The 13,216-nt window shown below is 48.3% G+C and overlaps 1 protein-coding gene across 2 annotated transcripts in view; it reads left to right on the top strand.

Moving 5' to 3' along the window:
• Window positions 1-13,216, top strand: part of tmem41b (transmembrane protein 41B) — a 64,721-nt gene that overhangs the window by 36,449 nt on the left and 15,056 nt on the right. For both annotated transcript variants that reach the window (XR_011933110.1, XM_072466514.1), the window contains exons 4-5: window positions 1,996-2,089; window positions 5,746-5,850. Coding sequence is in view for 1 of the 2 variants with exons in the window: in XM_072466514.1 (XP_072322615.1) it covers window positions 1,996-2,089; window positions 5,746-5,850 (199 nt within the window). In the remaining variant the exon portion in view is untranslated. The remainder of the gene's footprint in view (window positions 1-1,995; window positions 2,090-5,745; window positions 5,851-13,216) is intronic.

The raw sequence follows: 13,216 nt of genomic DNA, 5'->3' as shown, positions 1-13,216 counted from the left end.
AATACTGCAAAGACTGAGAGTTTGGAACCTTCTCGGGCTACAAACTTAACCTGGGCAAAAGCGAGACATTCCCAATGAACCCAAAAGGGGGAGGAACAGAGCTGAAGGGGTTCCCTGTTCAAAACGGCTCAGAACAGATTCCATTGCCTGGGGATCCAGATAGCCAGAGACTGGACACAGATCCACATGTGGAACCTGACCAGCCTGGTGAAGGAAGTAAGAAAGGACCTTCAACGGTGGGGCTCACTCCCATTCTCCCTGGCGGGAAGAGTGCAGACGATCAAGATGAATGTACTGCCAAGGTTCTTCTTCCTGTTTAGATCCATCCCGATCTTCATCCCCAAGGCCTTTTTCCAAAACATATACAGGCTAATCATGGCGTTTATGTGGGGGGACAAGAACCCGAGAATTCCCAAACCGACACTGCAAAGAGGGAAAGTCAGAGGGGGCCTGGTTCTACCTAACCTACAATACTACCACTGGGCAGCAACGGCAGAAAAAGTGAGGGGAAGGGTACAAGAACCCGACACAGATTGGGTACAAATGGAGGAGGCATCCTGTAAAGGAACAACCCTCCGGGCCCTGGCCACAGCAGCATTCCCATCCTCGTCAACAAGGTACACAACGAACCCAGTGGTAGCGGCCACGCTGAGAACGTGGACCCAGTTGAGACAGCAATTCGGGATTACCAAAATGTCCCTTATGGCCCCCATCTGCGGCACAAATTCCCCCCAGCCATGCTAGATACCACCTTCAAAAGATGGAGGCGGGACGCGGGCACACTGCCGGTCGGGGACTTCTACGTAGGGCGCTGACTGGCGACACTGGACGAACCGACGAGGAAGTGGAAACTAGCAAGAGGACAGGAATTGAGACCCCTTCACATAAAGCACTTCCTTTGCAAAGACAGTAGGGTACCCTGGGGCCCCAGAAAGCACACGACTAGAGGACCTGATAGGCACAAGCAGCGAGAAGGGGGGCCTACGTGGGAAAATATACGGACAGCTACTGGACAGAGCCCGAACACCACTGGACGGGACCAGACAAAAATGGAAGGACAAACTGGGGACAGAGGTAGGATGGGGACTCTGGAGCGAAGCACTGAGCAGGGTGAGCTCCACCTCCTCCTGCACAAGGCTAAGCCTAATGCAGCTCAAAGTGGTGCACAGAGCACACCTGACCAGAACCCGAACGAGCAGTTTCTTCCAGGAGGTGGAGGACACATGTGAACAGTGCCAGAGGGGCCCGGCCAACCACACCCACATGTTTTGGGCTTGCTCCAAACTTGCTGGGTTCTGGACCGCCTCTCCGAGGCAATGTCCCAAGGTTGTGGGGGTGAGGGTGAAGCCATGCCCAATAGTGGCAATCTTCGGGGTATCGGAGCAGCCAGAGCTACACATGGGGCAGGGGGCCAACGCCCTCGCTTCCCTAATCGCACGCCAGAGAATCCTGCTTGGCTGGCGATCGTCAGCACCACCCAAAGCTGCAGACTGGCTCGCTGACCTCTCGGAATTTCTCCACCTGGCGAAGATTAAATATCCCATCCGAGGGTCAGAGGAAGGCTTCCTGGATACTTGGGGGCAGTTCGTCGGCCTGTTCCAAAACCTGTTCAACAAGGAGTAAGCCGGGGGGGGGGGGGAATGAAGAACCGAAGGACTGCGCAACCCGGGGGAGAGGAGAGAAAAATGGGGAAACCACAAGAGAAGAGGAAGGGTGCTGAAACCAATGGGGGGGGGGGGATTATCATAGACCGATCCAGAGGGCAGTCAAATGAAGGGCAAAACAAACCTCTCTGTAAAATAAAGCGAATTAGCGCGGGTAAGAAAAATGTCATGTATTTTCGCAACAAATGTTTATAAATATGAGAAAAGCCAATAAAAAGATTTTCAAAAAAAAACAAACAATATATATCATAATGCAGCTGTGTGAATTAAGATTTTGTTGCACAGCAGACCATATTGTCATCAAAATAATCCTTGACCTTATTCCTTCCAGTTTACAGACTTTTGCCATACCCGGTTCCATATTTCTTAGCATCCTCTCAGGGTTTCTGTACCCGTTTCCTTTAGCACTGTTCCTCGTCTGTCTGGTAAGCTGATAAGAAAATGGAATAAATTCATTGTTGATAACATGGAACATCTGTTCTCACATGCTGGAACTGTATAAAACATTAGTTGGATCGCAGCTAGGGTACTGTGTACAGATTTCGTCAGCACATTTCATTCACACTAGATAGGCTGCAAAGGATATTTCCAGGAATAGAGATTTTTTTGCAAGATGAAAGATTGGATAGTGGAGGTTTCCTTTAGAACATATGAGACTGAGGGGAGATTTATTCATGACAACCATGTATTAATAACCTTTTTTTGGTTATAATAACCTAGCTTCAGTTTCCCCCATAACTCTACCCTATGAAACATTTCCAGAATCTGAAAAGATCTCTGTCAGGTCATTATTCAGACTTCTGTTTTGTGTGCCCCCAGCTTGTTCAACCGCTCCCGATAGGTATAACTTCTCAGTTTTGGTATAATTCCAGTAAATCACACCTCCTCCATTGCCTCCATCTTTTTATAATATGGGGAGATCACAGCTGTTCACATTACTATTTATGATCTACCCAAGATTCGAACCAAGATTAACACAATTTCTTTGCTTTTCACCTCGAGAAGTGAACCACAGTGCTTTCTTTGCTTTCTGAATGGTCTGGCCGTATTAATATATATTGCTGCTGTAGTGATTTGTTATCAGTACCCTCAGATTGCCTGCTCCTTGTCCCGAAACTGAATGTTCAATATGGTGAGTCACTAAACATCCCTCGTCTATCACTGAATTGTTACGGTGCAGAAGTAGGCAATTATGCACAGAAACCTTCACATTGTTCTATTCAAATAATCATCTAAGGCCTCTTGAAAGCCTCGATTGAATCTGCTTCCACCACGCTTCCAGGCAGTGCATTACAGACCCAAACCAATCACTGTGTGGATTTTGTTTTTCTCCGATTGCATTTGCTTCTTTTGTAAATCACTTTAATCTGTACCCTCTCATTCTTGATCCTTTTACGGGGGGGTACAATTTCTACTGAAATACTCTGTCCAGATTGCTCATGGTTTTGAACACCTATTAAAACTCCTTTTAGCCTTCTCTCCAAGGAGAACAATCCCAATTTGTCCAATCTATCCTCATAACTGAAGTTTCTCATCCCTGGAATATTTTTGTAAACTATTTCTGCACTCTGTCCAATTCATTCCCATTTTTCTTGTGGTACCCAGTACTTAACATAATACTCCAGCTGAGGTCTAACCAGTGTCTTTTATAAGTTCAGCATAACCTCCTTGCTCTTGTACTCTATGCCACTGTTAATAAAGCCTAGGTTACTGTATGCTTTATTAACTGCTCTGTCCACCTGTCCTGCCACCCATGCTCATACATCCAAGTCCCTCTGCTCCTTAAGTTGTACCCTTTGTTTTATACTTTCTCTCCATGTTCTTCTGACCAAAAATGAATCACCTCCCACTTCTCTGCATTGAACTTTATCTGCCACTATCTTCCCACTCCACTAACTTGTCTGCTCCCTTTTGAAGTTCAACACTGTACGGTTTGCAATATTTCCCAGTTTTATATCATCCGAAAACTTTTAAATTGTCCACTGCACACCAAGGTCTCGATCATTAATATGTATCAGGGAGGGCAAGGGTAATAGCGACCCCTGGGGAACTCCACTGTAACCGTTCCTTCAGCCCAGAAAATATCTATTATTATTCACTGTTTCCTATTATTCAGCCAATTTTGTATCACGTTGCTACTGTTCCTTTTATTCCATGAGCTTTGACTTTTCTCAAAAGTCTATCGTGAGGCACTGTATTGAATGCCTTTTGGAAATTCATGTACACCACATCAACAGCATTACCCTCATCGACCCTTTCTGTCACCCCTTCAAAAAACTCCAGCAAATTAGTTGTACACTATTTTCCCTAAAGAAATGCATGCTAGCTCTATCTAATCGACAAAATTTTTCCATGTGACTATTCTATCCCGAATAATTGTTTCTACAAGTTTCCCCACAACCAAAGTTAAACTTAATTGCTGGTCTTATCCTTTTTAGAACAACGGCTGTGTATTTGTAATTCTCCAGCCCTCTGGCACCTCCCCTGAATCGGGGGAAGACCAGAAAATTATGGTCAGTGGCGCTGCAATTTCCACTCTCGCTTCATTCAATATCCTTGGATGCATCTCATCCGGTCCCAGTGCCTTGTCAGCTTTAAGTACCGACAGTCTATCCAATACCACCTCCGTATCAATTTTGATCCAGGTGGACAGCGTTTCTTCTGGCCCGAGTAGCATCTGCTTCCTTGGTGAAGCCGGATGCAAAGTATTCATTTAACCCCTCAGTCATGCCTCCTGCCTCTGTGTAAATCTCCTGTTTGGTCGCTAATCGGCCCTACTCCTATTACCACCCTTCTAGTTGATACAGGAAAGTCATCCTGGGTGATGTTTCTTCTCTTTCGTGCCCCAACATCTGTTGTAAAGGGAGTGACTCATGGAGTATGATTCCAAAAGTGCAGACTGCCCCAAGTAGTCATTGTTTCTGTTCCCAAATGAAAAATGAACTTTGATTTAATTGCACTCTGTGAAATCGTAGCTAAACCCAAATGTTTCCTTATGCAAAGTTCACTCATGCATTTTCCAAATTATTCTGCATTTTCCAACAGCAAATTAAGAATAATCCTGATTATTTTCCCATTTTTCCCCCCTCTTCAGGGCTACAAAGCCGATTGTAATTCTCTGGCCATTTTCATGGTTGAGAGCCAACTCTGAACAGACGTGTGATCAAAAGCCATGTGGGGCTTTCTTGGTCTGCATGACCTATAAACATGGCTTCCCAGCAGCTGCTTTTAAGTAGGCTTGGGCAATTTAACATTTGACCTGTAGCCAGCAATACGTGCACTTAACAAACTGATGGGGCTGATATGGATTCCATGTATTAATAGCAGCTTGTCAGCCATTAGATTTTGTTGGAAAAAAAAGAGAAATTCTTTTTGCTTGCTAAATTTCTTCTTTCTGATATTCCTTGTTAATATTGCTGTCCTTAATCTACCTGTTGAAGATGATTTTGTTTTTTTATGCTTAGATTTGCAGATAGAATTTATTTTGACTATTTAGAAATATTACTGTTGATGAAACCAAGTTTAGGCGTAGTAATTTGGTAAATAATAGAATCAAGCACAAACCATCAAAAGATTAGAATTCTTGAAAATGCTACATCCATATATAACCTCATCCTACTGTTGCATTGTTTGTTTAACACTAAAAGAGTATTTGTATGTCCCCCTTTAATCCACGTATTACGATTGAGGGTAGCAGTTTATTCTCAAATTTGCTTTTATGAAAGATGTATAATTTCTGTGGGTTTTTTTTTGTATTTGCTCTCTTGCATGGATGCAGCAGGCTGAATGGCCTTCTTCTAAACTTTGTGTAACTAATTAGTAGCGAGAAATTTATTCTGGGATTGTTGATTTGATTCGTGCTAGTGGGGAGGAAAGAGAATATCTTACCCAGGAGCCTGCAAAACCGTTTCAAGGAACAAAATGGCCTACTTCTGTTCCTGTGTTTCTAAATGCTTCCTGTAGCGCAGGCAAGTTGACAACCATTTGAGTTGTAAGTAGTGAAATGTAACCACATTTGTGAAGTAACCTGTTTTTGAAATTATTAATTCAATGTGATTCTGTTTTTGTCCAATCATTGCAGTGTTCTGGGGTTGGAGCTTCCTTCTGCTACATGCTTTTCTATTTAGTTGGACGACCAGTTGTTTATAAATATTTGACAGACAGGGCAACAAAATGGTCACAACAGGTAACATTCCTCATTTTCAGTGATTTATACTTTAGGGATTCCACTGAGTGATGTTAATCAATGTGTAATTTAGATGGGGAATGCTAAATAATGTAGCAACTGACATGTGATTTTTAGTGATTTTGTAATGCCAGATACTGTTTGCAGTAATTTATGTTGTGGGGCATTTTGTTTAGCATATACTTAAAAAAAAATATATATAAATTTATTAAAGTTTTTTAACAACACAATTTTTTCCCCTTACAAACAATAACCCCCCCCCCCCCCCCCGGTAACAAAATAACACAAAATCGCACTGAGCAAGATATATACATGGCAAAATGGTATATTTACATAGCTTTATACACTGGCCCTCGCCCGCACGTGCCAGTTTCCCCCACCCTCCATGTTATCTCCTGCTCCTCCATCCCCTCAAACAATCTCTCGTCTCTTCCCCCCCCCCCCCCCCCCGGGTTGCTGCTGCTGACAGACCTTCCTCTAACGCTCCGCGCGGTAGTCTAGGAACGGTTGCCACCGCCTGTAGAACCCCTGCGCAGACCCTCTCAAGGCAAACTTAATCCTCTCCAGCTTTATGAACCCAGCCATGTCGTTTATCCAGGCCTCCAGGCTAGGGGGCTTTGCCTCCTTCCACAATAGCAAGATCCTTCGCCGGGCTACTAGGGACGCAAAGGCCAGAATTCCGGCCTCTTTCGCCTCCTGCACTCCCGGCTCATCCACTACTCTGAATGTTGCTAGCCCCCAGCTTGGCTTGACCCGGACTTTCACCACCTGAGATATTGCTCCCGCCACTCCTCTCCAGAACCCCTCCAGTGCAGGGCATGACCAAAACATGTGAACATGGTTCGCCGGACTCCCTGAACACCTTCCACATCTGTCCTCTACCCCAAAGAACCTACTCAACCTCGCCCCCGTCAAGTGCGCTCTGTGAACCACCTTAAATTGTATCAGGCTGAACCTGGCACATGAGGAGGAATTGACCCTACCCAGGGCCTCAGCCCACAAACCTTCCTCGATCTTCTCCCCCAGCTCCTCCTCCCATTTACCCTTCAACTCTTCTGCTAGGGCTTCCCCCTCTTCTTTCATCTCTTGGTGTATTGCCGAAACCTTGCCCTCCCCGACCCATACACCCGAGATCACCCTGTCTTGAATTTCTTGTGCCGGGAGCAACGGGAATTCCCTCACCTGTCGCCTCACAAAAGCCCTCACCTGCATATATCTAAAGGCATTTCCCGGGGGTAGCTCAAACTTCTCCTCCAGTGCCCCTAGGCTCGCAAATGTCCCGTCAATGAACAGGTCCCCCATTCTTCTAATCCCCGCCCGATGCCAGCCCTGGAACCCCCCATCCATCTTCCCCGGGACAAACCGGTGGTTACCCCTGATCGGGGACCACACCGAGTCTCCCACTGCACCCCTGTGCCGTCTCCACTGGCCCCAGATCCTTAACGTTGCCGCCACCACCGGGCTCGTGGTATACTTTGATGGCGAGAACGGCAGCGGTGCCGTCACCAACGCACCCAAGCTCGTTCCTTTACAGGACACCATCTCCATCCTCTTCCATGCCGCCCCCTCTCCCTCCATAACCCACTTGCGGATCATCGCCACATTTGCTGCCCAGTAGTAGCTCCCCACGTTTGGCAGCGCCAGCCCTCCTCGGTCCCTACTGCGTTCCAGGAACCCTCTCCTTACCCTCGGGGTCTTATTAGCCCACACAAACCCCATAATACTCCTACCTACTCTCTTGAAAAAGCCCTTGGTGATCACGATGGGAAGGCGCTGAAACACAAACAAAACCTCGGAAGGACCACCATTTTGACCGACTGCACTCTACCCGCCAACGAGAGCGGCAACATGTCCCATCTTTTGAAGTCCACCTCCATTTGGTCCACCAACCTCGTAAGATTCAATTTGTGTAGGGCCCCCCAACTCCTGGCTATCTGGATCCCCAGATACCGAAAACTCCCCACCGCCCTCCTCAGCGGTAGGTCCCCTATCCCTCTTTCTTGGTCCCCTGCCTGTAATACAAAAAGCTCACTCTTCCCTACATTGAGCTTATAGCCCGAGAACTCCCCAAACTCCCTCAGAGTCTGCATGACCTCCACCATCCCCCCCATTGGGTCCGCCACGTACAGCAGCAGGTCATCCGCGTATAGCGACAACCGATGGTCTTCTCCCCCGCGGACCACCCCCCTCCATTTATTAGACTCCCTCAGTGGTATGGCCAAGGGTTCAATCGCCAATGCAAACAACAGGGGGGACAGGGGGCACCCCTGCCTCGTTCCTCGGTACAGCCGAAAGTACTCCGACCTCCGCCGGTTCGTCACCAAACTCGCCACCGGGGCGCTGTAAAGGAGCTTAACCCAGCTAATAAACCCTCCCCCGAACCCAAACCTACGCAACACCCCCCAGAGGTACTCCCACTCTACTCGGTCAAAGGCCTTTTCCGCGTCCATAGCTGACACTATCTCCGCCTCTCCCTCCTCCGATGTCATCATTATCACGTTTAAGAGCCGCCGCACATTAGTATTTAATTGCCTGCCCTTTACGAATCCCGTCTGGTCCTCATGAATCACCCCCGGGACACAGTCCTCAATCCTCGTGGCCAGCACTTTTGCCAATAACTTAGCGTCCACATTGAGGAGCGAAATCGGCCTGTACGATCCACATTGCAGTGGGTCCTTGTCTCGCTTCAGAATCAAGGAAATTGTCGCCTCCGACATTGTCGGGGGCAGGGTCCCTTCCTCTCTTGCCTCATACTTTCTATAGCACTCCACCGGGAACCTGTCCGGCCTTCCCCGCTTGCACACTTCCCAAACCCTTATTCAGCTCCTCCAACCCGATTGGTGCCCCCAAACCAGCCGCCTCTTGCTCCTCCACCCTCGGGAACCGCAGTTGGTCTAGGAATCGTCTCATCCCCTCTTTCCCCGTGGTCAACAGGTCAAACTCCGTCTGGAGCCGTCGCCTTTCCCCAAGTAATCTTTCCTCCGGGGCCTCTGTGTATCTCCTGTCCACTCGCAAAATCTCCCTCACTAACCTCTCCCTTTCCATGCCCTCTGTCTTCTCCCTGTGAGCCCTGATGAAGATTAGCTCTCCCCTGACCACCGCCTTCAACGCCTCCCATACCATCCCCACTCGCTCCTCCCCGTTGTCGTTGGCCTCCAAGTACCTTTCGATACACCCCCTCACCTTCCCACATACCATCTCACCTGCCAGCAGTCCCACGTCCAGCCGCCACAGCAGGCGTTGGTCCCTCTCCTGTCCCAGCCCCATTTCCACCCAGTGCGGGGCATGGTCCGAAACGGCTATGGACGAATACTCCGTCCCCTCCACCCTTGGGATGAGCGCCCTGCCCAGAACAAAGAAATCTATCCGGGAGTAGGCCTTGTGCACGTGGGAAAAGAAAGAAAATTCCCTGGCCTGCGGTCTTGCAAACCTCCATGGGTCCACTCCCCCCCCATCTGATCCATAAACCCCCTGAGCACCTTGGCCGCTGCCGGCCTCTTTCCCGTCCTTGATCTGGAGCGGTCCAGTGCTGGATCCAGCACTGTATTGAAGTCCCCTCCCATTATCAGTCCTCCTACCTCCAGGTCCGGAATGCGCCCCAACATGCGCTTCATGAATCCAGCATCATCCCAGTTCGGGGCGTATACATTTACCAACACCACCCACGTCCCTTGCAACCTACCACTCACCATCAATTATCTCCCTCCGTTATCCACTACGATAGTCTTGGCCTCAAATGCCACATGCTTTCCCACCAGAATTGCCACCCCTCTATTTTTCGCGTCCAGTCCCGAGTGAAATACCTGTCCTGCCCATCCCCTTCTTAACCTAACCTGGTCCGCCACCTTCAGGTGTGTCTCTTGGAGCATAGCCACGTCTGCCTTCAGTCCCTTCAAGTGCGCGAACACTCGAGCCCTCTTCACCGGCCCATTCAGGCCCCTCACATTCCACATTATCAGCCGGATTGGAGGGGCTAGCCATCTCCTTTTCTGGGCCAATCCCGTGTCCGCGTCTCCCTCACCCTCCAGTCCCCCAGCCGGGGGACCACCGCCCCGACCACCTCTTCTGTGTCCCATTCCCTTTCGGCCAGTGCAGCAGCGACCCCCCCCCCCCCCGCTAGATCCCTGTCTAGCTTTGTTGCTCCCCCATATCACTCCCGTAAGTCAGCTGACCCCGGCTTCCCCCGCATCCCTTTGACCCCCCCGTGTGGGAGTCTCCCCATCAATATACGTTCCTTCGTTCCCCTTCCCGCCTTTCTTCCCGCGCGCGGGAAAAGAACCCCGCGCTTTCCAAAGCCTGCCCCGCCCCCTCTGGCGCAGCTCCTGTCGCGGCCTTGTCTCTCTCCCCCAGCCCATATAACATTCCCTGCGCGTGGTTGATCCCCTATATACAACAACCATCATTCTTCAACCCTCAAACACCCCCCACCCTCACAAACCCTCAATTAGAGTCCAACTTTTCAGTTAGTATAAAGGTCCACGCCTCTTCGGGAGTTTCGAAGTAGTGGTGTTGGCCATTATGTGTAACCCACAGTCGCGCTGGCTGCAACATTCCAAATTTCACCCCTTTCCGATGCAACACCGCTTTGGCCCGGTTGAAACCCACTCTCCGCTTAGCGAACTCCGTGCTCCAGTCCGGGTATATTCTGATCTCTGCGCTGTCCCACTTGCTGCTCCGCTCCTTCTTGGCCCATTTCAGGACCCTCTCTCTGTCCGTAAACCGGTGAAATCTCACCACCATCGCCCTTTGTGGCTCATTTGCCTTGGGCTTCCTCGCCAGCACCCGGTGCGCCCCTTCCAGCTCCAGCAACCTCGGGGGGGGGGGGTCTCCGTGACCATCAGCGCCCCGATCATTGTGCCCGCATATGCCGCGGCGTCGGCCCCCTCCACTCCTTCTGGGAGACCCAGGATCCTCAGATTATTTCTCCTCGACCTGTTCTCCAGGTCTTCGAGTCTTCCCGCCCACGTCTTGTGTAGCGCCTCGTGCCGCTCCACTCTCACCGCCAGGCCCTTGTCCTCATTCTCACTCACTTTGTCCTGGATCTTCACCTCGTGGGCTTCCTGGGTTGCCCCAAGTCCTTCAATTATTGCCAACATAGGCGCCACCATCTCCTTACGCAGCTCCTCGAAGCAGCGCTTGATGAATTCCTGCATCTCCTCTTTGTCCCCGGCCGCCGCCATTTTGCTTGTTTTCCCTCTCTTCTCCCGCTGCTCCAATGCCACTTTTTTGGCCGTTTCGCTGCGGGTCCGATCCATACAAGTTAGCAGGGGACCTCTCTTCTCTCTTCCCCACGGGTTGGCTGTTAAAAAAAAGTTCCGTTGGGGCTCTTCTATCGAGCCCGAAAGTCCGTGTTCGCGGGAGCTGCCGAATCGTGCGGCTTAGCTCTGCATAGCCGCAACCGGAAGTTGTTTAGCATATACCTGATCTTCAACTACTTGATTTGCACAACTGTATCAAAAGTTATTGTTTGGCTCTTTATCTGGGCTGCTGTATTTCCCACTGACTGACATATATAGATGTACAGGCCGAAGAACGATTGAAATACATTACTGTCCTTTAAGAAGCTGCTTGATCCCCTCAAGCCAAAACCTTAAAAAGTAAAATACTGCTGTTACCGAAAATCTGAAATAGAATCAAAACACTAGAAGCACACAACCAGTCAGTCAGCATTGATGGCGAGAACACGCAAGCTTACATTTCAGGTTTGAACTCAGGAAAAAGGGGCAGGAGAAATTACATTGTAAACCAACTATGAACTAAATTGAGAGTGGAATTAGGTCCAAAATAATTGCCTGTTACTTCCAGGTTCCCCAGTGTCGCATTTAGGGGTAACCCAATGATGGGCTGCGAATCCCTCCAGGAAGTTTCCATGTAAGGGTTTACCTGGCAATTGCCCAGAAGTGCTAATTTCCTCTGGACATTTGCACTGGGCTGGGAACCATCCAACAGAAGCGCTTTTAAATCGCTAACTTTGGATGGTTCTGCCAGCTTTACCCTGATGGTTACTCTGAAAGAGTTAGGGGGACAAAATAACTTCTGACTCCAGAGCGACTATGTTTATAAAAAAAAAAAAAAAAAAAAACAGACCCTGCCTCACACCAGACCCTGACCGAGGATCCATCAGATCAGATTCCCCAGTGCGATCCGACCGACCTGTTAAATTGTCCCTTTAAACCTCCCCTTTATGGCAGCTGCCATAAAACAGGGGAAGTGACTTGCCTCTCTGCACCCCAGCTACTCCACGGCGCTCCTGCCAGAGGTACGCTTTGCTGCTCTTGTCTCACTCGGTCTGAGTGAGGAAGGCTGGATGGGACAGGGGTTTCAGAATCCCAGCTAAGGTAAGTCTTATGAGAGTGGAAGTTACAGGTCAATATAGCAGATCAATTCAGTTCTGCGAAGGGACTACACCCAAAGTGAAAACTTGTCTGCTCCCTCCACAGATACTAACAGACCTATCATGTTTTTTTTTACATTTTCTATTTTTGTTTCATGGTTGTTTCCCATGAGCATTAATCTGTTGACTTCTGCTAGTGTGCATTGCCTTGTTTACTTTGCTGACAATCTCAGGTCTGCCATTCTAGGCAAAGCTAATGGAAAATTAATGTCAGCATTTATTCATGGTGATGAGGTATCAATACCAAAATGCATCTTTATTTAGTTTAACTGAGATGATTGGAAATACAAATTTGTTCCTGTTTAATATATTTGACTAATGCTATCTTAATCAGTATTTTGAAGATCCAGAAAGCCAATGACAGGAAATCCTTCAAATTTGGAAAGAATATACTCTATGAATGTTCATGCCGAGTCAATTTTAGTTGGACAACTGAATTTATTGCTTTGATCTCCGTTTGAGGCAAACTGCAACCAGTACCTATATGATTTTCTTTTTCTTTTTCTTTAATGGAGAGTTATCAAAGTAATAGGATGCTCTCAAGTTAGGGTAGTAGATGGTGCTGAATGTTGGAGATCTAACATTGAACGGCAGAGATAAATTTGCTATCTGATCTAAACGGCCTGTACAAGCCAGGTATAATAAAAATTACAACATCTCAAGGATAGAATAAGGGATGGTTAAAATGTGAGCCATGACTAATGGTCTCTCAGGCCACCTCTTAGAAGATTGGGGGAGACACCAGTGAAACTCGGGTATAGGCTGGCCTTCCATCCTCTTGGAAACAGTCATTGGGACAGTTTAAAAAGAAAATGACTTCAAAAGACAGTATTTTTTAAAAATACTATTAAAAAATTATCTGTCAGCTTTAGGTCAAATATCATTCTTAAGATTAGAAGGAAAGAGAGCAGGAAACATTCCAGCCCTGCCCTGCAGCAGCATGTAGGAGCAGTAAGATCAAAGAACAATACA

The sequence above is a fragment of the Scyliorhinus torazame genome, chromosome 10 (assembly GCF_047496885.1).
Source record: "Scyliorhinus torazame isolate Kashiwa2021f chromosome 10, sScyTor2.1, whole genome shotgun sequence".
Classification (NCBI taxonomy): Eukaryota; Metazoa; Chordata; class Chondrichthyes; order Carcharhiniformes; family Scyliorhinidae; genus Scyliorhinus; species Scyliorhinus torazame.
This window is presented reverse-complemented; position numbering and strand designations above follow the sequence as displayed.